We start from the raw sequence: 26,042 nt of genomic DNA on the forward strand, positions 1-26,042 counted from the left end.
ATATAGGAACCTGGCTTCAGCTGTAATTGGATTTCAATCTAAAATAAATTAACAAACTCAGGATAAAAGATAACAATTTTAAGTTGATTTTATATCAAATTTGCTTAAGTTGACATCCTCTCTGAATTGAGATTAAAACTGGCAAAACTGTTCCCATTAATATCCGTGACTAAAAAAATTTCATCCGCGCTGAAATTCCGGATGTCCCTGACGCCGACTAAATGATCAACATTGTTGTAGCAAGAGCTGTTACTATTACTCCAACTACAGGTGGTTTTATCTGTACAAAATGAAAATGAGTTTCAATTTCAAGATATTGCAATAAGCGAAACTCGGTTACTTGTTCTAAATGTAATTTGGAATAATGATGATCATTGAAGTGTTTATACAACTTTAGAAACAGCAACTTGAAAATGAAGGTTTTCCAGAAACAATGCTTTGAAATATTCGCCGAAACTGCTATCAAACTTCTCAAAATCTTACAGTCTGGAAACAATATCACCTGATGTACATCTGTAGCCATTTTTAACATAACAGAACGGGACACCACCACTCATCTCCCATTAGCAAACTCGGGTTAAGAAGTCAAAACCCTAAAATAGGCTTCGAACCAATCAACACCTCTTTGTATGAGGATCTTATCTATTCCGCCAACTGGAAACAGTCTTTGGAACTAGATTGATGGAATATGAGGAAGCTTCTAGCCTGCATTATAAATGCACATTAGATATGCACCCAAATTTATGTGCATTTGTGTATGTGTGTGAGAGAGAGAGAGAGAGAGAGAGATAGAGAATCACTTTGATATTTCTTCAACAGCCTTCATAACTTCAGTAGAACTTGTCTCGAGCACCTGACCTCCAACTATTATCTCATCTAATATTGTATGAAGCTGCAAAATAAAAAAAATCGCACTTCGTTTAATGGATATATTTCATACTCAAGGGGCAAAAGTAAGATGACAGTTTCAGGCTTCATTATCAATATACATTACAAAGATTATCACATGCAATGTTGGTTCAGTCTATCAGGAAATTACTATCCATCCAATGTATGAATGCAAAACCTACATCTTTCAGGTACTTTGTTGCTCATTATTCTGACAAGTGAAAAGAAGATTGCACAAACCTTGCTGTAATTGAACACTATGTCAAGCTCACACACATTTCTGAAGCATTTGTCTAGTGTTTCTACAAAAACTGCAGGCAAAGTAGCGTTGTTAATCACAAGCTCCAAAATTTAAAAGCCAAATAATTAAAGATAGTTTAAAACACTCGGACACGAAAAATGAGCGTATCAGAGCAACATCAAGCTTCCGAATTATTGATTAGATAGATAATTAGCCTCATTACATGTTCTCACAAGATTTATAACTTAACAAGGTCACATTTGCCAAATGTCGTTAACATGAACAGAGAAAATGGCAATATCAGTGGATGTATTAATGATTTTAAGCATGATCACTAGGCATGTAATTAGCAAATGAAGTGCAAAGCGTTTTAAGCAATCCACAGAAACCACCATTAACCGCATAAACTAATCCAACCAGCAGAATACGCCATAAAAGCAGCATATATGCCTCTCCTCTCGTGTCTGCTTGGTAGGAAAATTTCTCCAGTTTGATGATTTACTTGCAATCATTCATTCAATTATGATTCAAATAAACTTCACATTAAGGGCTAAAATCTTCTACTTCTATAAATGTGATATAACATTTAACTATTGAAACATACAATCTCTCAATTTGCAACGCACCTTGTATAAGATCGAGCACAGCAAGCTCATTTTCACAAGAATCAAACACAACTACAAAGTACAAAGTTGCATAGTGCTTGTACACAAGACGACTATCCTGCCATAGGGAGAAACAAAAAAACTCATTAACACAAAGAAAACAAACAAATCCATACAGAATCAATCTTCCATCCTAATCAAAACATTCAAATGCAATACCGGACCGAAGATAGAATCAGCCTCCATGAAATTGCTAACATTCTCAGCTCTACTGCTCAACACTGCTCCAAAATCGAAAACCTAAATCAGAATTAGGAAATTAAGTATGAATCGGAAACAAAGCAAGAGTTCAATTTCGATCACTTACCTCCAAATACGCTGCGTATAAGCTCCTGCTGCTTCTCCACACGCTGATCAAGTGAATAAAATAATAGTTTAAAATAGCAATTATGAGTATTTTGTGATACTAATCATTGATAAAGGAGAGTACCAGATAATCGTAAAATTTGGCAAGGCGAGGTTTGCCTTGAGTGTTCATTATAATCACCGCTTTTATCATTTTCCTTCTCCTTCACCGGTTTCTTCGTCTTTGCGTTTTACAACTGATAACAGAAGCCACCGCCGGTTCTTTTACAGTTCAAATTTGCTGTTTATGAAGAATAAGTACTACATAAGACCTTTTCTTTTGAAAGAATGTACAAATGGACACCTGTACTTTCTCTATTTAATAACTTTGACCCCCTTATGCTTGATTTACTTTAATAGAGAGTTTATTATTGTGTTTGTTTATAAAATTTAAAAGCTCTTGACTTTCAATTTAGCCTAAGAATGCTTAGAGTTTTATGTATCACATATAAATATTGACTAAAATCATACTAAAGTTTTTGAATACAATTAAACTAAATAGAATGGATTTTAAGAATATCACAAAAATAATATAAACTTTAAAATATAATTTACATTTTTTTATTAAAAGGGATTAAAGTTTATATATTTTTCCAAATCAATAAAGAGGTTAAATTGACATTTTGATCAATTGAAAAGGGAGTTAAATTAAAATTTTGATTAAATATATAAAAATTAAGTTGAATTTGTAATTTAACAAGTAAATCTGGTATTTTTTTATTTGAATAATAAAATGTGTCAATTTTTCATATAAATAATAACATATGGACAAATTAATTTTTTACTAATAATAAAATTGGTTCAAATTATTATTTTATTACGATTTAACTGATTTGTTTGACAATTTGAATACATATACAAATATAATTATTCGATAAATGAAACGGCGATGTATACCTTTTAAAAAAATTATTCATTCGAAATAAGACTCCAACTAGCATCACATCATTAAAAAATAACGAAATGAAGGTGGAGGCGTGGAGCAACATTAGGAAACTTAGTGATACAAAATTGAAATTGATGGATAATCATAATATAATTATAAATTATATTTTAAGGATTATGGTGAAAGAAAGAAGAAAGTTAAGGGACTGTTATAGAGAAAAATATCCAACGTGTCAGACGAATTAAAAAACAATTTCCTATTGGTTCATAAGCAAACATTGCGCTTGAAGTCTCAAAGCCCTATCACAGCTAAGCAACCCCATCCGCCTTAGAACGAACTAAAAGCGGCGGCCGGCGGCGACTGTAAATGGCACCAACTCAACAGCAAGAAGACGACAAAGAAGAAGAAGAAGAAGAAGCTATGGATCCAAACAAAATTCTTCTTCCTGATAAAAATGAAGAGAGCCAAACCAAATCAACTTCTGAACACCAACATTATATTTCTTCCATCAACTCAGCTATACTCATCCGCCAACTCCCATCTCAAGGCCTTTCATTCCAGCTCTGGCCGGCAGCCACCACACTTTTCACTCTCCTCAACAACCACCGCTCCAATCCAACCCTAACCCCACTCTCTCCGATCTTCTCATCCACTTCCAAGCTCAACATTCTCGAGCTCGGCTCGGGAACAGGCCTCGTCGGAATCGCAGCCGCCGCAATTCTCGGCGCTAATGTCACCGTCACAGACCTACCTCACGTGATCCCCAACCTCCAATTCAACGCAGAGGCTAACGCCGGCGTGGTGGCTGTTAACGGCGGGACTGTGGAGGCGGCGGCGCTCAGATGGGGAAAAGTAGGCGGTGAGGATGTGGAGTTAATAGGGAATGATTTTGATGTGATATTAGGTTCTGATGTGGTTTATTATGAGGAACTTTACGAACCGTTGCTCTATACGCTGCGTTTAGTAATGGGTGACAGTGAGAAGAAGAAGAAGAAAGTGTTTGTGATGGCTCATCTGAGGAGGTGGAAGAAGGACTCTGTGTTCTTCAAAAAAGCTAAGAAATTGTTTGATGTTAGTGTTGTTTATGTGGATAAACCATCGGAGGGTCGTAGGATTGGAGTTTCTGTGTACCTTTTTGCTCAAAAAGCTCAAAAATTGCTGCCTGCAAATTAATAATTCAATTTGGTTTGATTTGAATAATTCAATTTTTATTCAGCAGATTATAAGCTGGAGCGGAGATGATGAAAGAATGAATAATAAGTATAAGTTATGGACATACAATACAACTACAAATCTCCAATCTGTACTGATGCTTTTCTTACAACGCAAGCAACTTAAATTACATACAAGGCCACCTTAATCACCCAAAACAATTCTGAAGCCTTATAATTATCACTATCTACACAAACCAAATATGAAGTATTTCTCGTCAATCGGAAACCACCGGCAAAACCATCATCTTAGGGACCGCAGGTTTCTCCCAACAGGCTGAGAACATCGATGAGTCGCAGCAAGCACATTCACAGCTCAAACTTGCTAACAGTCATACACAAAGTCCATTTACTTCTCGTGAACTATGTAGCACAGAAACGGAAAACGCTGAAATGATGTTTTCCCCAAGAATAATTCATAAATATTGAGTTTCGGAGTTTCAAAAGCATTTCCGAAAATGGGAAAGAAATATGAAATGCAAGTTTCCGTGCAGCATAGCTTGTGAACACCGAGAAATCACCGCCTTCTTAGCGGTGAGCCCTTAACCACAGCTTTCATACTCTGGGAATCCCTAAAGCAAACAAAGTGCACGAGTGTTTTCCCGTTGGGATAAACAGCAAAAACACTTGTTCCAATTTTCTTGTTGCAAAGGGAGCACATGCTATCACTCGTGATCTTTACCACATTTTTCCTTTGCTTGTACAACTCATCTTTTACCTGCTCCATATATGGAAAGTAATCAAATGTTCGTATAGGTAGAAGATATAAACAAATTTATTGATCAACTGCTAAAATTCATGATCTATATTATAATTTTCTCCACAATTTCGTTCAACGTCGTGACATACCGAAAAGTTTCACATTTGTAGCTCATTCCCAAAATACTGTTTAATAAGAAGATACTAGTGACATAACAAAATAAGCAACATATGATGGCATTAATGATAAATGCTTCAAAAATACATATAAAATGGAACAATTCCACATCATTATTAGAAATAAGTCCTGTAAGAAATTTAAAACCTTCCTATGATGTTCTAGTCTTTTATATGGACGTTTTCCCAAGTAATATTTAAAGAGAGTAAAGAGCAGATACCTGCAAGTTCTCACTCTGCCGTAGGCTCTTCACAACTGACAGATTTCTGTATGCTTCACCGGATTTTCTCATAAGAGGTCCAAGAAAAGGAAGCAAATTCTACAGAGAAAACACAAAATATAGCATTAGAATAGAGTGAATACAGCCAATAGCAAAAAAAAATTCGATGCCTCTGAAAGCATCATTGTCGACAGTTGAGAAAAAGCAGAATAAGTAAAGAGTGGGTGTTGAATATCAAAATCCTATTGGTTTTTTTGCTGTAAAGGGACAACAACCGCAACAAAACCAATGCACTAAGGTCCCAAAAAAGCCTAATCTGACTTGGTTAATACAGATTAAAAAAATCATATAGAACAAGAAGTAATTGATCATATAAGTCTATAAGCAAAATAATTGTATGGGCACTAAATACCTGCAATTTCGTTTCCTTAGGCAAAAGTCTGAGGGCTTGAGCTCCATTGATTCTGTCCCACCTTTTGCTCAGAAGGTCAAGGACCTCATCAAGCATAATCATAGAGTCTCCTTCCTCACTAAATTCATCTGCATCACCATCACTCCTACCACTATCAGTACTAGCAAGATTTACACGCATGTCTTCTGCACCCTCTATTGCAGCAATTTTCTTAGCTCCACGACCTCCTCTAGCTTTCACTGCAGAGCTGGCTTTTGGTACACTTGTACTTTGAGTGACTATATTGGTGATTCTTTTTTCAAAATTCTTGATTGTTTTCCGGGGGTTCAGATAAATTTGCATAAGCGTGAGGTATATATTCGCCGAAGATTTTGCAGATACTTTATCAGCAGCCGACTCATAAACCCGATCACAATAGGACAATGCCAGTTCGAGAACATGAAGCTGATACATTCAAAGAAAAAATTTCCAGATCATTAAGAAAAACTGGGAAAGAATTGAACAAATAAATAGAACACCAAGACTTTTAAAAAAAAGACAAAGAGAGAGAATTAATGGAAAATACATTTAAACTAAAGGGCCATATATATCATCAACTTGACTAGGGATATTTTGAAATCCCCGTATAAATGTCTTTGACTTTTAAATGAAAACTTCATATATTAACCATCTGATATAGACAAATTGATTTAAACCAGAACAAACCTTATGCACATAAAGGGATAAGGCAAGCTCGTGTTGATTCATTTTCCCCAGTAAAATTGCACGCTCTTCATATAATGCATCTGCTGGAAGACGTTTCAACAAAGCCTCAGGGTTATACCCAGAGATACTTTCCAGTGCAGACAATAATTTCTTTCTTGTTGGGGAAAAAGCTTTCTCATCCCATTTCTGTTGAGAAATCAAGTCTGTGTACCAATCAAGTACTTCTGAAAGATAGATTTGTACCTACACATTGAATAAATTTATATGCCATCAATATCGAAATCAGTGGCTGAAATAAACTGATAAATCATGTTTAGGCAGCACTAATCTATTTTTCCAAGTCAGATAATCAATAAGAAAAATGGTGACATAATTGTGGTATAAATATCAAAAGGAAAGGGTCTTAACCATTTCATTCTGCAAGTTCCCCGAGATCCCATTGTCATTCATTGCAAGCATAAGTTCCAAATATCTTCCCTGCATGTTTGGAGCATTCTGCTTCAAATAAGAGTTTACCAAGTCTGCAGGAATATTCCCAGACAGAAAAAGCTCTATAGTTTGCGTTGGACAGCTTTCTAGGACAAGCATAGAGAACTCCAAGACAAGCATAGGGTCTGTCCCACAGAGAGGCTGCACAAAGAAAGTCCATTAATATGTGGGATGTAATCCAATAAAACAAGAAACAACCCATCTATTTAGACCAAGAAGCCTTGAAAATTCCTTTTCATTGCAAGAACATAATGTCAAATAACCATTTTCACTATAGTTGTGAAAAGAAATGGAAGAAGCTTCTTGACCAAATGGTTAGACACTAAATAAAATTCAGATGGCAATGCAAAGAGGGGCCATATTACAGCTAGCATTTTCAAAATTGAATTACTTAAATCTAACTGATGGAAAGCTTATAAATTCAATAAAAGAGAATAGTCTCCAAATAGGGTCCGATAGCGATAGTATCTTTTAACAACATATAGATGGCGACAGGCTGCGAAGCCAGAAAGTCACCATCTACTCCTAAATTCTAGCATGAGAATTCAGCATATGCTTCTATGCAGATTGCCTGTTCACTTGTCATAATATACTAACAACAAAATGTACGGTATCTGACCAAATGAGAAAGCTTACTTTGAGATAATCTATAATTGATTCAGGCTTGAACTTTGAGCTAAGCTCAGCTTGGGTCTTTGACTCTTCAACCAATTTATGCAAGAGCTCAAGAGCTTCGCGATGCATCGAATTGCATTTATAAAGCTCTAGTAAGGCAGCATGAAGATTCCATTTCTGAATAATCTCCTCACATATTTTCAAATCACAGTAATTAGCACCTTTGAGTAATTCTAATGCTGCTGAAGACTGTCCAGTAAGAAGAAGAGCTTGAAGTAGTGTTGTATCAAGTATTGCAGCCATTTCTCTAGCGCTCGAATTAACAGAAATGTTACCACGCCCCTAAGAAAGTCAAAACATAGCCAGAGAACATGCAATTTGTTCTAATCAGCGTATTGATTGATAAAAGAAGACTCAAGTTTCAGCTAATCAATTGCACACCACGCCTAAGTTGTAACAAGTATATTGTCAGGATTAGGGGAAAAAATAATGTAACATGGAAAATAGTTATTCATAGGCTTTATAATGCTTGTAAAAGCAGACCTCTTATGATTCCTAATAGCACAACAAATAAGAGGGTATTTGATCTATTTGAAGTAAATAGGGTCACTCTCCATAAAACCCCTTCCTTATGTCCCTTCTCTAATACCCAAGTTTCCTCTCTTTTTCTTCATCTCTCACAGATACGTTTACAGACAGATGAATGCAGACTAGAGAAACTTATTTAGGATAGCATAATATTCCTTACTTGATGAACTATAAAAGAGAACAACAACAAAGTTGATACACCTAAACAGGGACAGAAGTAGTTGCCTACCTTGCTGGATTTCTTAAACCTACTTGAGTCATAAGGTCCAAAATTATCCCCAACAGCACCTAAAACAACTTCTTCTGTTCCCTCGGAAGTGGCCTTCTCGATCACACTGTACCTCTTTTTCTGCAAGAACTTGATGAGAGCCATTAGAGTATTATGGCTCATTTTCTTGGATTCAATAGCCGCATGCTCGTCAAATTCGATTGATTGGGGTGGAGATGACTCCATATCATCTGACATTCCAGATGAAACTCTTGAGAGATGCAAGGCATCTGAAGAAACATCAATTGGCTTTTCTGCTTCAGAAACCATAGATGTTTTAGGAAGAACAATGGATGGATACAGAGATAGCACATAAGTAATATCCACTTGGGATGCTAGAAACTGTTCCATAGCTTCCTCGTAGCTCCCATTTTCAAAAAGATAGTGAGCATATCTGCAAGACAATAGGAAAAACTTAAGGGTCACCTGGTTCAAAATAATGTACTTCCCAGAAGTACATTTCCCACAATATTATTTTCTGAAAAGTAGTAATTAGTTGTGCTTGGTACACAAGTTAACTTCCCTAAACATAGATTTTTTAAATTTTATCTATTAATTCATATACGATGATGCCCTCAATAACCTAATATACTATCTTTTCAAATTTAAAGATAAGTCATGCCAGTATTTTGTACTTACTTAACTAGGGCAAGTACAATATCCCTAAAATTTATTAAGAAATAATTACCTAGTATACAGGACTCGTATGTAACAGCTTAACACGTAAATGGTCTTACAACATATCATCCAGCTAAATCATAATATGTATCATCTGTTCCTAGAATCCATTAACTACATAAATGAAATTTCTGCAGCTCAAGATCTTTACTAAGCAGTAACAACCAAAACTTATGAGTCAACAAGTCCAACAAATTGCTCAATAAGAATATTGGTTTGCCGGCATGTCTAATTTTTAATTATCCTCAGAAGCTCAAAATGCAGCTAAAATAGTATAAAAGGCTTAAAAAATACAGCTACTGAGGCAGATAAATTTTAAAAATTATTACTGAGGGGGAATTTAAAACTGATCAATGATATAATAAAGGGGTTAAAAATAATCAGCTTATAATGGAAATCTTTATATCAGATGCAACGTAAAATAGCCAAACATTGAAAAGTTAAGGGCGGTCGGGATGTCTCCCAAATATAAATAAACAAGTGAACAGAATATACTTTAAGAACGGTAGAAAGATTCAATGCAAAGGCAAACATATTACCTTAAATGAATTGACCCTTCCTTTGCTGCTCGAAGGTTCGAATCTTCTGGTGGAAGCAACTTACACAAGGCCAAGGCTTCCTCAAAATTTCCAGATGCTGTTAACTGGACAATCTGCAGAGCAATAAACATCCCTATATCATAAATTTATTACGTAATGTCCGCATTCTCTTCTAAAGCTAGAATATCAAGGTACAACCCCATTTATACTTTTATATTGTAATATGGATATCCTCTTCTAAAAAGATATTTAAAAGAAGCTAATTTATTACAAGTATGCATCTTTATGACAAGAAACCAGCAAATAATACTCTGAAAAATAAGCATCAACATTACCTGTGCACCAAGAGGAACAGGGAAGAGACCATATACAGAATTGTCTAATCCAACAATTACTGCATTATTACTTTGAGTAAGATGGCGAACATTTTGAAGCACAATGGTCTGAATCAATTGGTATGGAACTCGGAGAGATCGAATCTGCAGACCAACTAATGATACTGAACAAATGTTTGGTTTTGACAAGAGAAAAACAAAAAGAAAATTAGTCTTAGTTGCTAATTGATTAAGTTACCTCGACACGTCTTGGAAGCATACCAATTGCATATGGTTTCTGAATGACAATAACAGATGGGGCCTCTGACCAACAAATCCTCTCCGCTTGAAGAAGCTTGCCATTTTGGTCAACAAAAACCCCTATATTCTCCTAAAGAAGCAGCAAAACACAGTTTTTATGGCACATCTTTTACCACTCGAGAGTTAGGACATTAGTCTCTAAATCTTCTAGATTCCACATATTTCTAACCCCATTACATGAGCAATACAAATTATGTCATAAATCCATTCTTGCAACTTTAAATCCAACTTCAATCTAGACGCACATAAACAAACAAATAGTGAATGATACCTTTCCAAGAAGAAGCTCTCCGGAAGGTAAAGATACAACTAAAGGAGGTGCCATTCTCCCAGAAGGAAACACCTCCGTCAACGCACCATTCGTAGCATTCAAAATCACATACTCTTTTCGAATCCCTAAACATATATTCTCACCACACCACGACATGGACTTCACCGTATCCGGAACACCAAATTCCTTCACCTCCACAAACCCTCGTCCCCCTGAATCAAAACACAACACAATTCAACCAACCACATAATAAACTAAACACATCAGCATCCAATTCAAGTAAAATCTTCAACTTAATTAATTAATTTACCGTCGTGTCTGAAGATACAAACTCTCTTTTGCCGAGCAAAGCACAAAAAACCTCTCCGATCATCCCATGAATAGGCATTGGCGCCTTTAGCCTTCGTGATGACTGCTAATGTCTCCAAATTTGGAACTCTGTGGAATGCGATGGATTCTGAGAGAGATAAGAGAAGCTCTCTTGATGACAATACTTCCATGGCTAACAAGGTTTTCTTTGAAAACCCGGTTACCGTTCTCTCTAGGGTATAAGTTTCTTTTCGGAGTTCTTGAGATTGACCGTGGTGATCGGTTCTGTCAGTGACGGAGGAGTCTGGGCCGTAGATTCGAAGGGCGCCATCGGAGCAGCCGACGAGAAGCTTGGAGCCGTAGGATTCGATTGCATCGATCTTTGTTGGGCACTTGCTCAGAAGCTCAAAAGAATCGTAGGCACTGTGTACCATTGTTCTCTTGATTGTAAACCAATGATTAATCGGAAGAAGAAAAAAAAAACAGGATTAAGGTAAAATTGGAGACACAGACATCGTCAGTTTCCTCTGTTATTTTGTAGAGATTAGTAACAAGTTTTGGGTTGAGTTAGCGAAAGGAGAAAAAAACTGTAGGACCCAGCTCCACATCAAAGCTAGTTAACAGAGATTAAGCTCACGTGTCGTGTCGTGTGTTGTCGGTTAATAATCAAACATGGACCCTAATTTTAAGACTCCTTACAATAAATCCCTTAAATTTTAAAACCGTCAGTAAATCACCTAAGTTATGTGGCCTCTCGCTTACTAATTTTTTCCGTCAAAAAATCTGTCGCATGATATGCGGCGGCTCTCACTAAATATTACTTCCTCCCTCCCAAAACAGTACTTTTTTCACACAATTTAAAAATTAATATTCTGATTTTTTACAATTTTATCTCTATTATTTTAAAAAAAAATATTTTTTAACTCAACTTCTCAACCCAACTTTTTTAACCCACCTTACGTGCTAAAATTTTATTCGTCTAATTTCCACTTAAAAGTATATACAGTCGACCCTCTGATAATTAATACACATGGTGGATCAAAAATTTATTAATTTATTGAATTTGTATAAAAAAATTATAAAAAATATTTTAAAGCATCTTTATTAATAGACCTAATATTAATATTATATTATAAAAAAACTAACTAAATACACTTTACAGTCACTCGATTTAAAAGAAATAATTTTATATTCAATTTAAAAAATATCAATTGATATCAAACTAAAAAATAATTATTAAGAAGTTGTATTTATAAAGTAAAATAATTTTAAATATTTTTTATATTAGAGATACTTTACTTACTTTAATTTGTTTATCTAATAACTTCTTTTAAAATTTCTCAAAAGAATAAGAAAGTCATAATTTGATGGTATTTTAACTTTCATTTTATGAATTAAAATTAGTATTGCCTCAAATAAATCATCAATTGTTACATATTTCTTTAAAAAAATCTCTATAATAATTAATATTCTTGTAGAATATATTTTAAATTTTATTAAATATTAAATAATAGAATTATATTAGTCGACACGGAACGAAATTGGTTCCCTCAGTTTTCTATTAATTATTAGAATTATTAATTTATAGAATATTAACTATTAGAGGGTCGACTGTATCTCAAAAAACAAAATTTAATCAATCCATTCTTTGATTGACACGTCAGGCGGTACAAAAAGTGGGTTAAAAATGTTGGAAAAATTATTAGGTAGATTCAGTCCAACACGTTATTAAATTAATAGCACTATCGTAATATTACTATTTAAAAGTGTAAAAAAATAATAACCAAAATTATGATAGTGTCACTATTTTAATAACGTGTCATAATATGATAGGCTAGTTCACGAATGACGTGATAGACTAAGTCTACTTGAAAATCTTTGAAAATGTTGGGTTACATAACTTTTTTTTTTCTATCATGCCTTTTTTTTGGTACAGGGTACATGAGATTTTCTGAACGGGTCTCAACTATGAGACGACATCTTTAAGCCTTCCACATTCAGACTAATTCCCACTCGAGCCGTGTAGGTCCCTTGCGGGAGGCAAACTCTGGCTCTAAATTTAAACGGCTGCATACATGAGTACGGTTCGAACCCGCGACCTCACTTAAGCTAGAAGAGCGCCTTACCAACTCATCTACGCCTTGGGATTATCATACCCTTATTAAATGTTGTGATTAATTTACTTTTTAAACTAATCGCATTAAATGATAAATTTTAAATAAGGGCAAAATGAAAAAATAAACACTCTAAACCACATTTGCAAGAAATGTGGACAACTATTTGAGACAAAAAAAATATATACTATTCTTTTGGGATGTAGAGAGTAATAATTTATAAAAGTCTAAATAGTATGTATCATGATATAATAAAATAATAAAATTTTTTAAGTTATTGTTTATATCTGCTCTCTTAATATTAAAATTAATATCAATATTAACGCAAAATACATTTAATATTATTCATGGTAAGATGATGATTTTGAGGAATGCAATTCTTACAATACCGCGCCTCATACAAAAGCAATCAGGACCGCGGAAAGAATTGGTCGAGTTACCTCCCTTGGTGCCCGTTGTTTCGATCAACTAAATTTCAAAAAAAAGTATTTCATAACATAAAATAAGGAATAGACTTTTTAATTATTATAGAGATCCAACTTGTTTAAACTATAAAACTCAACAGTGCAAAATACATTAATTTTAAATTAGATTATAATATATGATTCAATCAAAACACTAGATTAAAATAATTTTTAAGTCATAATGAAAATTAATCGAGCCAAAAAATTTATCTAAGTTAAAATTTAAAATTCTATTTAAACTAAAAATATTTTTATTTGAGAAGATTTTTTTTGCCGGAATTTGAGAAGATAAAGAGGTAATTTTTGGTTAAAGTGGCTAAAAGTCACCTTGCATGTAAAGGCTATGCGGTTGAGGCCCCCTTTAAAATGAACGAATTCCTTAAAAAAGTTGGAATTTATTTATAATTCTAATTTTTTATGTTTGCAATGAATGAATGAAAAACACAATTCTTGAAATTAAAATCAGGGAATTAATATTAGTTATTATTTGTGGATTTATAAATCCAAACAAAATAGATAGAATTTACAAATGAACAACACATGATAAAAAGGACAATCCCTTTTTGACGATAATACTTTCAACTTTTAAAAGGTTTTCTCTTTTCTTTTGACATTATTTGCTGTCACTTTTATTTCAATTTTTTTCTCATTTTATTTCTTTCCATTCTCATTCAATTTTCCTTCTCATTTTATATCTTTCCATTTTGATTTCACTTTTCCTTCTCATTTTATTTTTTTCAATGTTCTCTACTCCATATTACACGATCAATCATTATAATCTACTACAACAAATCTTAAACCAAAAAGTCTAGTTTTATCAACTTATCTTTATTTATTTTTAATTAATTATTTCAATAAGTTTATTAATATTTTTCCAGATTTTTATAATTAGTTAAATAAACTAGTGGATAATTGTTTTATTTTTTTCTTGTTATATATTATGTATTTGATTTTAATTATATGTGTGTAATTTTTGAATGGTTTAAATTTTTTATATTAGTTCTTATTTTGTTGTTTATGAATATACTCAATAATGTGTATGTTAAATTTGTTGATATACAAAGTATATGCTATATTTTGGATTTGTAAAACTTGAAGAACAAGTTATGCATTTTGATCTTTGTTTAAGTTAGTAGCTTATGCTTAACTTAGTGATTCATATTGTTATATTTTGAATTTATAAAAATTATAAAAATTGGTGCTTCGCAAATTTTTTGAACAATAAAAAAGACAGAAGATCTCTTTAATTAAAGCGTGCCCACGGTGAAATACTAATTTTTTGGTTTATGTTGTTATGTTTTACTAATTTTTTAAAATAAAAAAATAAATAAATTATATATTTTAATAATTATTAAGTTAACAATTTATAATTTAGTATTTTATGTTACACTTGTAACTTGTTATTATTAAAAATACATTACTTTATATATATGTTAATTTTTAATATTATTAATTTTAATTGTTTATATGTAATATAATATATACTAAATTTATATTATAGAGCAAATATAGTTAGTCATTTTTAGCATATAATAAATTTTAGTAGTATTTTAGTTAATTTTTAATGTTTAGTGAAATGGTTATAAGGTTAATTTAGGGATAGATTAAAAAGAATTGAATTCTAGAATTCATTCTAAACATAAATATACAGAATTCGTTTTAATTCTATAGTTTACAGTTTTTCATTCCAAACAGCGGAATTCATTTGCAAATAAATGAGTGAGTAAAAAGAATTGTTCCAAAAGGGACCTAAGTAATTAATGAAATCAAAATATATTAAAATATATCAATTGAAACAATTTGGTTTAATCCAATCTGTCTATTTGATTTTGATTGAACACTGGACATCTCTACTGGGAAATTAATGGACACTTCTGGTAAACTCACTCGGGGGATTGCCAAATTCTACTAACATTTTAGCAGTCCGTGACTTGAACAAAGAAAAACACAGAAGAAACAAAGAAATGACTCTAGGTCTGATCAATGCAAACCCTGTGGTTCATGCCAAGAAGGAACGGGTTGCCCGCACTGAAGATCTCCACTCTCTTGATGCTGTCGATCCACTCGAAATCTATGATATCCTTTTTTTATTTCACTTCTGATTGTATTTACTTGAATTGAATTTATGGGTACTTTTTATTCTCGAAAAAGATGTGATCTTTGACTTGAGCTCTGCAAATTTTGTGAGGGATATAAGAGATCCAGAGCATCCTTATTCACTGGAACAGCTCAGTGTTCTATCAGAGGAATCAATCACCGTTGATGACAAGCTTGGTCGTATCTTGTCAGTAATTCTCTTCCTTTTATTTCTAATTTTCTTGCATGTTATCATACATTAGTTCCCAATTCAATTAAACTGAACTTAGGAGTTTCAATTCTGATAATTGGGGTAAAATGTATTCTTGTCCACTAATTTATAGAAGCGTCAACTAGTAATTCTGCTAGGCCGCCCAATTATCAAAATAAAATAAAATTGGCTGTTTGTATATTTATCTGTTATCTGTTTTGTTTAGGATTACTTTTACTCCGACCATCCAACATTGCAGTATGGCAACAGTTATTGGTCTTTGCCTTAGAGTAAAACTACAAGAATGTTTTCCTCCTCATTATAAGGTCAGTTCTCTCTATATGGCTCATTTTTGGATTTTTTTAATGGAATATTATTGTGAGCTTCAGTTGGTAATCCTTTTCAAGGATACTTAATGATATACGCTGCCTCGGAAATGTCAGTAGTTAACCACACTTTTAGTTTCATTATCTTAAGCGGGATGAAGATGTGATCTTTTGTTTCTATATTCCATGTTTGATTGATAGTAACTTGTTGATTTCCTTGTTAGTTTTTCAATTTTTAGTTGTTTTTGATTCATCTCGCCTTTACTAGAACAAGCATAATCGTGTTTGAGCCAATTCTCTTCGTCAGTTGATTAAGGACCGAACTTTAGTATCTACGGGTGAAAACCGTACAAAATTCTTTCGATGAGCTCATGCTTGCATTGCTTCTACATAGTTATTTGATTTTTTTTTGTATGTATTTTCTAGAGATGTTTTTTTACCTTTCTCCAAGTCTGTACAAAGGCACATGTGTATATAATTGGAAAAAATCTGGAAATTGAATTGTGCTTTGACATGATTATGTGGCACTCTGCCTTCAGTAATTGACGACTGTAAAGTTGATTGTACTTTTTCCTTAGGTGGATATTAAAGTTTCTCCTGGATCCCATGCAGATGAAGCATCAGGTGAAGTTTATTTTGGCAATAATTTTGTTACTTTTCTTTTTGTTATCTTTCGTATCCATGTGTCATCTATGTTAGAAGCATTAGTTTTAGCTTTTAATCTATGTTGCACGGAAATATAAACCTTTCTTATCCATGTGTCGTCTATGTTAGAAGCATTGGTTTTAATCCAAGTTGCGTGGAAATGTAAATACATAAAGGGAAAATGTAGAAACATGAAACGGCAAAATGATATTTTGTTATAAGAATAAATTATAAATATAAAATTTCGGAACTTCAGAAATATTTGTAGAAATGGAAATGAAATGCTGAAACGTAAGATTCATCAAGTTTCCGCGCAATATAGACTTCTAATTTAGTAAATCAGTCTTGCTCATACCCAAACGTAGATATCCCCCAATAAAGTTGTGCTTGCAATTTGTGATTTTGCAGTTAACAAGCAGTTAAATGATAAAGAAAGAGTTGCGGCTGCTCTGGAGAATCCGAACCTTCGCAAACTTGTGGATGAGTGCCTTTACTCCAATGAGCTTTAATCAAGTACACTCATACCCCTTTTAGCAGCTGTATATAGAAAAGTGATACAAAATAAATGGTATCGCTTGCGACATAATACATATGTAGAATGCAGCCTATATTATGTTTGTACAAGTGTTTGTTGGTTCTCATGGATGCTTATAGAATAGAAATCACAACATCTATAATCTATTGCAGAAATGGAAACAAAATCACGCAACATATGTAGTTCACACTTTCGAGTAGGGGTATAATTGAGTCGAGTCGAAAAAATGTTAATTCGAGCTCAAGTCAATTCAAACTCCATTGAGTTATATTTTGGTAGCTTGAGTTTGAACTTAAGAGAATAATTGAGCGTCGAGTTTGACTCGATTATTTATTTAAAAGAATTATAATTAAATTTAGCATAAAAATTATAATTCTAAAAGATAAAAGAAGTAAATTAATTAAAATCTGATTAGGCTCGTATGCATCTCGAGTCGAGTTTCTTGATATTTGAACTTGACTCGGCATTTTTCCTCCAGTAGCTCGAACATGAGCTCAATTTCAAATATTTTTGAGTCAATCCCAAATAATTCGTGAATTGGCTCGACTCGGTTAAATCTACAATAGTCCTGGCCATGGGTTGGTTTAGGCTCGGAATTAGCCGGAAGTGGAACTGGTCAAATCCAGGCTGAAATCGGCATGAAACTGGTTCTAGGCAAGTTTCCTATTTATCGCACCGGAACCGCGTTTTGATTTCAATCCGGCGGTTTTGATTCCGACTCGGAATTTTAGAAATGAAAACATCCCTTAATATGTGGGCCGCGTTCTTTTCATGTTGCACTTCTACCAACTCACATAACATTATTAAACTTTGGAAAAATTCATTGATAACAAAAGCTGAAACTTCATTTCTTATGGGGGCTTGAATTTAAAACACGTAGTACCAGTCAGTCTTGCTCATTGAGATCTTGGGAGGACCACTCAGTTCTTAATGTCTCCCCAACAGCTTTAGGCACAAAAATAAACACATTTTATACAGAAGAGGAGTCAATAACTTGCTGGATATAAATAAAACATGAATATTTCTGTTAAATAAAAGATGCAATAATGCAACTTAATTATTTGATGTGACATGTTGATAATTAAATAATTTCAGTATTAACTGCTTTTATTGGTTGGGTATTTCGTATTTTAAAAACAAAAATCTTTTATCTTTGAGATAGAAATTTCTAAACTATTACTATTTGATTTAATTCTACAGTTAAATTTATTATATTTGCACATAAATATACTTTATAATTAATTTGGTATAAATATTACTAAATCAATTAAATTTAAAGTAATTTTTAAGGAAATTTTCTAAATAAAAAATTGATATACTCAACTGTTTATATTTATAAATTAAATTACTTAAAATTTTACAGAATTTATTTGAACCAAACAGAAAATATATAATTTATGAGTAAATTAATTATATAAAATTTTACCAATTCAAAGGTGACGAGAACAGAAAGGAACACCATTGAAAAGAAGGGATAGACATCTGCTAGTTGTAACTCACTGTTGGCATTACAAATTAGTAACATTTTTCTGAATCTTTTGGTCATAGACAAAGCTGCACCTTCCACAATCCATGGCATTAATCTGACGTTCTCAGCTAGCAGGTGGTGCAAGCTGCGTTGGCTCTGGGGCTACCTGAGATCCCAAATGTCCATTGGCAGTGTGTATCGACTTCTCGTCGAATCCCCAGAATTTTGCAGTTTTGACATCATCCTGAGCCATCATACGAGAGAACTCGTCGTGGTCGTACTTCAAGGTTGCTTTTCCACCGAATTCGCTAGGAAGATTGTCGACATCAAAGAAAGATTTCATCACCTCTACACTATCTTTATTTTTTGGATAAACAAATTTCACCTTCTGGGAAGTTTTGGGATCAAGGAAATACTTGACTGCCTGCAGAAACAACAGCATGAATTTCATTGTTTCGTTAGAACACATATACAGATTTACGTCTTTATTCATGTCGAGAACGAAAAAATCTCCAATATAAAATGAATTTTCAGATAAGTGGGAGAACAAACCTTCCAAAATGCTTCAAAAATTCTTGGGGGGTTATACAGAAATGCAATGGCAAGCCTCTCAGGGTAATGATTCTGTAAAATGTTAATGATGTCACGAGCTGTTCTAACAGGTACACTATTGCTCAAGGACAACCCGGTGAAGTCTATCAGCCAAGCCATTTGTTCTTGACCCTCACCTAAGTTAAGAATACTGTTTTCAATTAGATAAACCAAGTGGCGGATGTTCCCTTCTGCATCCTTTGTGTTCTGCAATGTGAAAAAGAAGAAGGTTTAACTTCACTTGCAATATCATAGAATCTTATCGAGTCTTACATTTTGATGTTTCATTTCCAATTCTAAATATGCTTCTGAAACTCCAAAACTTTATATTTATAGCATATTATTGTAAAACATGTTATTTTACCGTTTTCTCGTTATAACTTCCTTATTTCCGTGCAATATGAGTTATCTTTGATAAATGAACCTGTATATACCTGCATTCCTGGCCTCATTATAAGAACAGTCCTGCCATATCGATCATGAAAATTTGCCCGTGAGACTTTACCTGTCTCGCCTTCATGTGATATTTCATGCTGCACAATGACATTATAAGAAAATCAGTGATATACTCCAAAGGAATTAGACAATATTAAGGAAATATTGGAGATTGACAATACCCATCGGATTTCATCAGGCTTGTAAGTTGCCCTCCACTTGAGCGTCTCTTCCAACATTTTATGAGCCTTGTCAACGTTCCAGTTTCGAGCTTCTAGATATCTTTTCAGACAGGCATCGTTGCAGTACTTCAAACTACGACCTGACAGAGATCCAAGAGCTATCCTGAGTTCATTGACCTGCTTATGAGAAAAAAAAAACAAAATTTGTAAACAATTGAAAAACAATGTCCATGAAAGATTTTTATCTAAATTAAAAAGAGATTGAAAATATCTATCAAGATTTCTTATCACCTTTGCATCTCGCTGAGCAACATCATTCTCCTGATGATTTTGCGATTGCTTTCTTCGTAGAAACATCTCGACTGCCTATGTAGTTCAATTAATTTGAGTAATTTCCATCAGAAGAAAAAAAAATCTTTATTTATTTCTGAATTATTCATGCATTTACTAATTCAATTTTTCAGGTTGAGGGTAGGTAAACAAATCTGAAAAAGAGGAAACACAATCAAACATGCACATTACATTGCAAAACAGCAAAAAAGTAATGAACATTTCCTAAGACAGAGTTCTTAAAGATTCATTCTTATGCAAATACTGGATCAAATTTTTATCTTTTTTTCCTAAGAAAATAAGTCAACTTCTGAACTTCTCACAAAATCAAACTAATCCAACATAAGTAACAACTGTTTTGATCTAATCTATTAACATGATTAAGATTATAAAATGTTTGACCAAATCAAATCAAAACAAACTTAAACCTCTAGCTCACTCTCAAGATAGCAACATATTTTCTGATTAAATTAATCCCAGCAGAATTTCAAAGACTAACCAATGACTTACTGCAACAGATCTAAAATAACCAAACATTCTTCCAAAACAAGCTCAAAAACACACTAAAATGTTATTTTCTTTCAACTGATCAAGAAAATAGTTTGACAATATTAAGAAAACAGACCTGATGAAGGCTGCTAAAGAGAGAAGCTTTGATCAATAAAAATGGAAATTTTATTTTTTGTTGGTTGGTAAACAAAAAATGATGCGTTCACTTTAAATGAAGTGTGAATGTGAACATTGATTTGGTGTGTATCAATTAGAAATGAACTAAGAGAGGCAAAGGAGGAGGCTTCTTTTTTTTTTTGTTTACAATTCAATAGAAGTCTCTGTTTTTGGCATTTCATAGACTGTTTTATTTGCGGGATGGAACCAAACGGTCAAACTAATTCGATTAACAATTAGAATTTTACATCAACCTAATATTTTATCTTGAATTAATCAATTTCATTGAAATTTAAAATGATCATAAAGATACTAAGTCGATATTTTTATTAAATATAAATGTAGTGTTTAGTAATAAATTGATTAAACTAATTGAAAACTAAAAAAATTGAAATCGAAATCTAATATTGAAATTGAAATCGAAGTCACGATCTGAACTTAAAATTTGAATAGGACAATGGAAACTTGACATCCATGCCAGACTATCGGAAAGTTTTTCGGCGATATTCTTAAAATATAAGTTTGATATTCTATTATGTCAATTTGATAAGTACTGATAATTATTAGAAAATAGTAAATAATAAACATGAAAAGATATTCATTAAAAAACATGAAAAGACCTATTTGATAAAAATAGCTAGTATATATTTTAATCATTTAATTTATTTTTATGATAGATTATTCCATAAGTAAAAAGACAATAAAATTTACAAAATTTATTTATCTAATTTAGTAAAAAAATTATTCTATCAAAATAATTTTATTGAATATACAATTTCTTTTTTTTTTGGATAAATATATACAATTTATTATAAACAAATAGAAATATCGAATTATATTTTAATTTAATTAATTATACTTTTCATTTTTTTTATTTGATTTTTGAATATATTTATTAAAACCCGTCAAATTAGCATATTGTACAGTAAAATTAATTTTTAAAAATATATCAATGTAATCGCAATTATTGATAGATAAAATTATTTAATCAAAAACTACATACAGATGGATTTGGTGGGGAAAAAAGTAATTAGGAGTCTATCCGGTTTATTACATTTTTAGAAACATTAATTAATTAAGTTATTTATAAGTTAGTGGGGGGAATAACAAAGAAAGCAACAAGCCAACAGCATATAGTCTGACTTGTGATTTGTCAAATAGAGAGAATAGCAAGGAGGATGGGGTCACTTCATTCATCTATTCAATTGTCTTTATTATTTGGCCATTTTCCACCACTTAGACTTTAGACTATGAGTGTTTATCTCATGCAACCGTTGCGTCACGTCATTTTTACATCAAATTAATGAGCATTTGTAATAGAGAATTTTTTAATTATTACTTAATTTTTTTATCATTTAATTTTCCACATGGTTAACATACAATAGATTTGTTGCACGAATGACATGGCACAACGGTTGTATACAATAATTTTTCCTAAACTATACACACGTCTCTAATTCTTGAAATTATTTATTTTCATTTCATAAATTCATTGCTCTTGGTATGGTTTATAATCTCTCAGACTGCATTTTAATTAAAATGATAAAATTTCATTTTTGGTGTAATAATTTTTTTTATTTCAGTGGGACATTACTGAATTTATTTATATTATTATTATTATTATTTCTTATAAATGAAGTTGAAAAATATTTAAGATTATTACATAATATTATTTGATCATGTATTTTTCATTTAATCATTTTACTTTCTTGTTTAAGCTCAAGTGAAACCACATCAAAAAATTATATGAAACCATATCGAAAATGAAATGAAACCATACTAAAATTACATTGAAACTACAATTAAACTCAAGATAGAGTATCATTGAGATATTAGAGTGTCCTTTTGCTCAATTCAGTATATAATGATTGTTGTGGTTTCACATATTTAGTACGTTTGTAGAATGATTTAAGCATGCTCCGTTAGATTTTACTATCCTTATTTATTTTTACTTCGTATGTAACTATAAAGGTGCAAGTGATGTTGGCTCCGGGGCGAGCTGATACCACGAATTTCAATTGGCAATGAGCGTTTTCTCATCGGATCCCCAGAAATTTGCAGTTTTGACATCATCGAGAGCCATCATCCGTGAGAAGTCGTCGTGGTCATACTTCAACGTTGCTTTTCCACCGAATTCGCTAGGAAGATTGTCAACATCAAAGAAAGACTTCATCAGCTCTACACTCTCTTTGTTTTTTGGATAAACAAACTTCACCTTCTGTAAAGTTTTGGGATCTAAGAAATACTTGACTGCCTGCAGAAACATCAGCATGAATGAATGTACAATCTAAAATGAACTTTTAGATATATATATTCTTGAAGTGGAAGAACAAACCTTGCTAAAAGCCTCGAAAATTCTAGGGGGATTATATAGAAATGCAATGGCAAGCCTCTCAGGATAGTGATTCTGTAAAATGTTAACGAAATCACGAGCTGTTCTAACAGACACGTTGTTGGTCAATGACAACCCGGTGAAGTCTGTCAGCCAAGACATTTGTTCTTGACCCTCACCAAGGTTAAGTATACTATTTTCAATCAGATAGACCAAATGGCGAATATTGCCTTCTGAATCCTTTGTGTTCTGCAGTGTAAAAAAGAAAAAGTTTCAACTTCACAGGCAATATCTCCTATGTTTTACAGAAACTTGTCTAGTCCTATATATCGGCGTTTTGCTTCCATTTATATATACGCTTCTAAAACTTAAAAACTTCATTTGCAAAACATGTTTCTTTGGTGTTTCCATTTCAGGATTTCCTTGTTCGCGCATTATAGAATAACTTGTGGGGATAATAACTAATAAGTAATACAAGATTAACAAACAAACCAGTACAAACCTGCATTCCTGGCCTCATTATAAGAACAGCCCTGCCATTCCGATCATGAAAATTTGCTCGCCACACCTTACCTGTCTCACCTTCATGTGATACTTCATGCTGGACAACGACAAATTGTAAGAAATGTGTAAAAAGTCGGTCTTCTAATTAAATTAAATGCCTGTCATATAGAACCATATATAGGAAACATTACAAATTGACATACCCAGCAGATTTCTTCAGGCTTATAAGTTGCTCTCCACTTGAGTGTCTCTTCCAACATTTTATGTGCCTTGTCAACGTTCCAGTTGCGAGCTTCCAGATATCGTTTCAGGCAGGCATCAGTGCAGTACTTTAAACTACGACCGGATAGAGGTCCAAGAGCTACCCTGAGTTCACTGACCTGCTCATGGAAAAGCACAATTGAAGACATTGTCAACTTATCATAATATTGGTGTTTTTTGTTTTCTTCTTACTTGAACTGATCCAGTTGAATTGACAGATCGAAACACACTCGCATATAACTAAAAGAGATCGAAAATGTGTATCGAGATGTATAATCACCTTCGCATCTCGTTGAGCAACATCATTCTCCTTATGATTTTGAGGATGTTTTCTTCGTAAAAACATCTTGACTGTCAATACAGTTCAACTAATTGTAAGTAATTTCCATTTGAAAAAAAAGAACACAGCTTCTTTATTTCTTTCTGATATATATATTTATACATTTATAATACAATTTTTGCAGGTTGAGGATAGGTAGACAAATCTGAAAAGGGGGAAACCACATTGGCATTGCAAAACCGAAAAAGCAGCAACAACATTCCCCAACACATTAAGGCCATACTATTTAGAGTTTGAGCAAACTAAAAATTCATTCTTATGGTTTATTCTGTATCAAAATTTGTTAGTAAAATTTATTTAAAAGCAAACTGATCATTTCATTCGGAAAAAATAAAAGGAAAATGAAATAAAACTATTAGACAATAATAACAAAAGCAGACCTGATGAAGGTTGCTTGAGAGAGAAGATTTGATCAATAAAAATGGAATTTTATGTTTTACTTTTATTTTGCAGGGAAATAGATGCGTTCAATTAAGTGAGGTGAGGGCATTGATTTGGTGTGCTTCAGTTAGAAACGGATTAAGAGAGGGAAGTCCTTGCATTTGGCATTCAATCCACTTTTTTTATATATATAGGGGGATGGAGATTAAATCAATAAATTTTGTTGGACTTGGCCAAATAAGCTAATAAACACTAATGATCCCTCACTTTTTGAACCCTCTTCTAACAAACTCCATGAACTTCATTTTTTATCAAAAATCCTCTTAGACTTTCGGTTCGTAGCCAGTAGACTATACTATTCATTTTTCACTAGGAATGGCAACGGGGCAGGGTGGAGATGGAAAAGTCATCACCATCTCCATCCCTGCGTCAATAGGGGATTTCCATCTTCATTAAATCATCTCCATTTTTATTTTCATGAATTTTCCATTTTCATGGGGATTCTTATTTCCAGTATAATTTAACATAGACTTATAAATAATTTTATAATTTTTATTAAATATTTTTTAAAAAAATTGAAAAAAATATTATTATCTTTTATGATATTATATATTTATAATTAAATACATACTAATAAAAAAAATTATTCAAATTATAGATAGTATATGAAAAATTATAATATAACTTAAAATACATATAAATATAAATCGGGCCCATGAAAACGAGAATGGCATCCTCATGAGATGGGGACTATATACTCCACGTTGCCTTTCCACCCCCGTGGATGGGAAATGATTTTTTTTTTTCATTCCCGTACTCATAGGAGTAATTGATGGAGATTTTCCTTCCTAATAGAGGCGAATCCCTGTAGGGATTGGGAAATTCCCGCTCCATTGTCGTTTTTATTTTTCACTAACACCGTCAAAAGTTGTTAATATGGCATTTAAATAAATAGAAAATTATATACACATAATCAGCTCCATGTCACATAAGTCATTAGAAAGAAAAATATCCAAAATATACTTACAAAATTTAAATTCAAAAATTTAAAATTGTTGATATTCTATCTATCCCTTCACCTAACGCCATCGCCGTCCACTCCGACCACCACCTTTTCACATGCTGCCCCCATCCAGTCCCATTATCGCCACCTATTCTCAATGTCATCCCCCATGTCAGATCCATTTGTCCTCTTGAGGCCGAACAAAGATTTGTTCATGACGAACAGATCTCCTCGCCTACTTGAGGACGAATAAAGATATGTTCGTCGATGAATAAAACTTTATTCGTCCTCAAGAGGACGAATGACGGTGATGTGGGTGGCCGACGCCGGTTGGAG

The 26,042-nt window shown here is 32.9% G+C and overlaps 6 protein-coding genes across 6 annotated transcripts; 2 read left to right on the forward strand and 4 right to left on the reverse strand.

The window, feature by feature from the left end:
• Window positions 1-296: 296 nt before the first annotated feature.
• Window positions 297-2,387, reverse strand: LOC126677386 (AP-3 complex subunit sigma). The gene is made up of 7 exons (XM_050371961.2): window positions 2,225-2,387; window positions 2,102-2,144; window positions 1,954-2,015; window positions 1,756-1,852; window positions 1,129-1,199; window positions 801-892; window positions 297-705 (listed from the first exon to the last, which is right to left on the reverse strand). Exons 1-7 carry the CDS (start codon window positions 2,291-2,293, stop codon window positions 639-641), a joined length of 501 nt encoding a protein of 166 aa, XP_050227918.1. The 5' UTR covers window positions 2,294-2,387; the 3' UTR covers window positions 297-638.
• Window positions 2,388-3,280: 893 nt separating this feature from the next.
• On the forward strand, window positions 3,281-4,225 carry LOC126677099 (uncharacterized). The gene has a single exon (XM_050371553.2). The coding sequence runs from the start codon at window positions 3,392-3,394 to the stop codon at window positions 4,196-4,198; it is 807 nt and encodes a 268-aa protein (XP_050227510.1). The 5' UTR covers window positions 3,281-3,391; the 3' UTR covers window positions 4,199-4,225.
• A 39-nt stretch (window positions 4,226-4,264) lies between these two features.
• LOC126677098 (vacuolar sorting protein 39) lies at window positions 4,265-11,351 on the reverse strand. Its single transcript, XM_050371551.2, has 12 exons — window positions 10,844-11,351; window positions 10,534-10,745; window positions 10,201-10,332; window positions 9,963-10,106; window positions 9,628-9,740; window positions 8,372-8,804; window positions 7,576-7,896; window positions 6,859-7,080; window positions 6,451-6,693; window positions 5,746-6,189; window positions 5,334-5,432; window positions 4,265-4,954 (listed from the first exon to the last, which is right to left on the reverse strand). The coding sequence occupies exons 1-12, from the start codon at window positions 11,274-11,276 to the stop codon at window positions 4,754-4,756; spliced, it is 2,997 nt and encodes a 998-aa protein (XP_050227508.1). The 5' UTR covers window positions 11,277-11,351; the 3' UTR covers window positions 4,265-4,753.
• A 3,863-nt stretch (window positions 11,352-15,214) lies between these two features.
• On the forward strand, window positions 15,215-17,389 carry LOC126676453 (protein AE7-like 1). Its single transcript, XM_050370662.2, has 5 exons — window positions 15,215-15,496; window positions 15,599-15,704; window positions 15,934-16,033; window positions 16,612-16,657; window positions 17,087-17,389. The coding sequence occupies exons 1-5, from the start codon at window positions 15,385-15,387 to the stop codon at window positions 17,185-17,187; spliced, it is 465 nt and encodes a 154-aa protein (XP_050226619.1). The 5' UTR covers window positions 15,215-15,384; the 3' UTR covers window positions 17,188-17,389.
• A 1,211-nt stretch (window positions 17,390-18,600) lies between these two features.
• Window positions 18,601-21,040, reverse strand: LOC126677756 (uncharacterized). The gene is made up of 6 exons (XM_050372524.2): window positions 20,845-21,040; window positions 20,181-20,251; window positions 19,890-20,066; window positions 19,707-19,805; window positions 19,234-19,479; window positions 18,601-19,105 (listed from the first exon to the last, which is right to left on the reverse strand). Exons 2-6 carry the CDS (start codon window positions 20,244-20,246, stop codon window positions 18,806-18,808), a joined length of 888 nt encoding a protein of 295 aa, XP_050228481.1. The 5' UTR covers window positions 20,247-20,251; window positions 20,845-21,040; the 3' UTR covers window positions 18,601-18,805.
• Window positions 21,041-22,645: 1,605 nt separating this feature from the next.
• LOC130014578 (uncharacterized) lies at window positions 22,646-24,397 on the reverse strand. Its single transcript, XM_050372530.2, has 5 exons — window positions 24,263-24,397; window positions 23,925-24,101; window positions 23,720-23,818; window positions 23,221-23,466; window positions 22,646-23,139 (listed from the first exon to the last, which is right to left on the reverse strand). The coding sequence occupies exons 1-5, from the start codon at window positions 24,326-24,328 to the stop codon at window positions 22,900-22,902; spliced, it is 828 nt and encodes a 275-aa protein (XP_050228487.1). The 5' UTR covers window positions 24,329-24,397; the 3' UTR covers window positions 22,646-22,899.
• Between the last annotated feature and the right edge of the window lie 1,645 nt (window positions 24,398-26,042).

Source organism: Mercurialis annua, linkage group LG4 (assembly GCF_937616625.2).
Source record: "Mercurialis annua linkage group LG4, ddMerAnnu1.2, whole genome shotgun sequence".
In the NCBI taxonomy this organism is placed as follows: domain Eukaryota; kingdom Viridiplantae; phylum Streptophyta; class Magnoliopsida; order Malpighiales; family Euphorbiaceae; genus Mercurialis; species Mercurialis annua.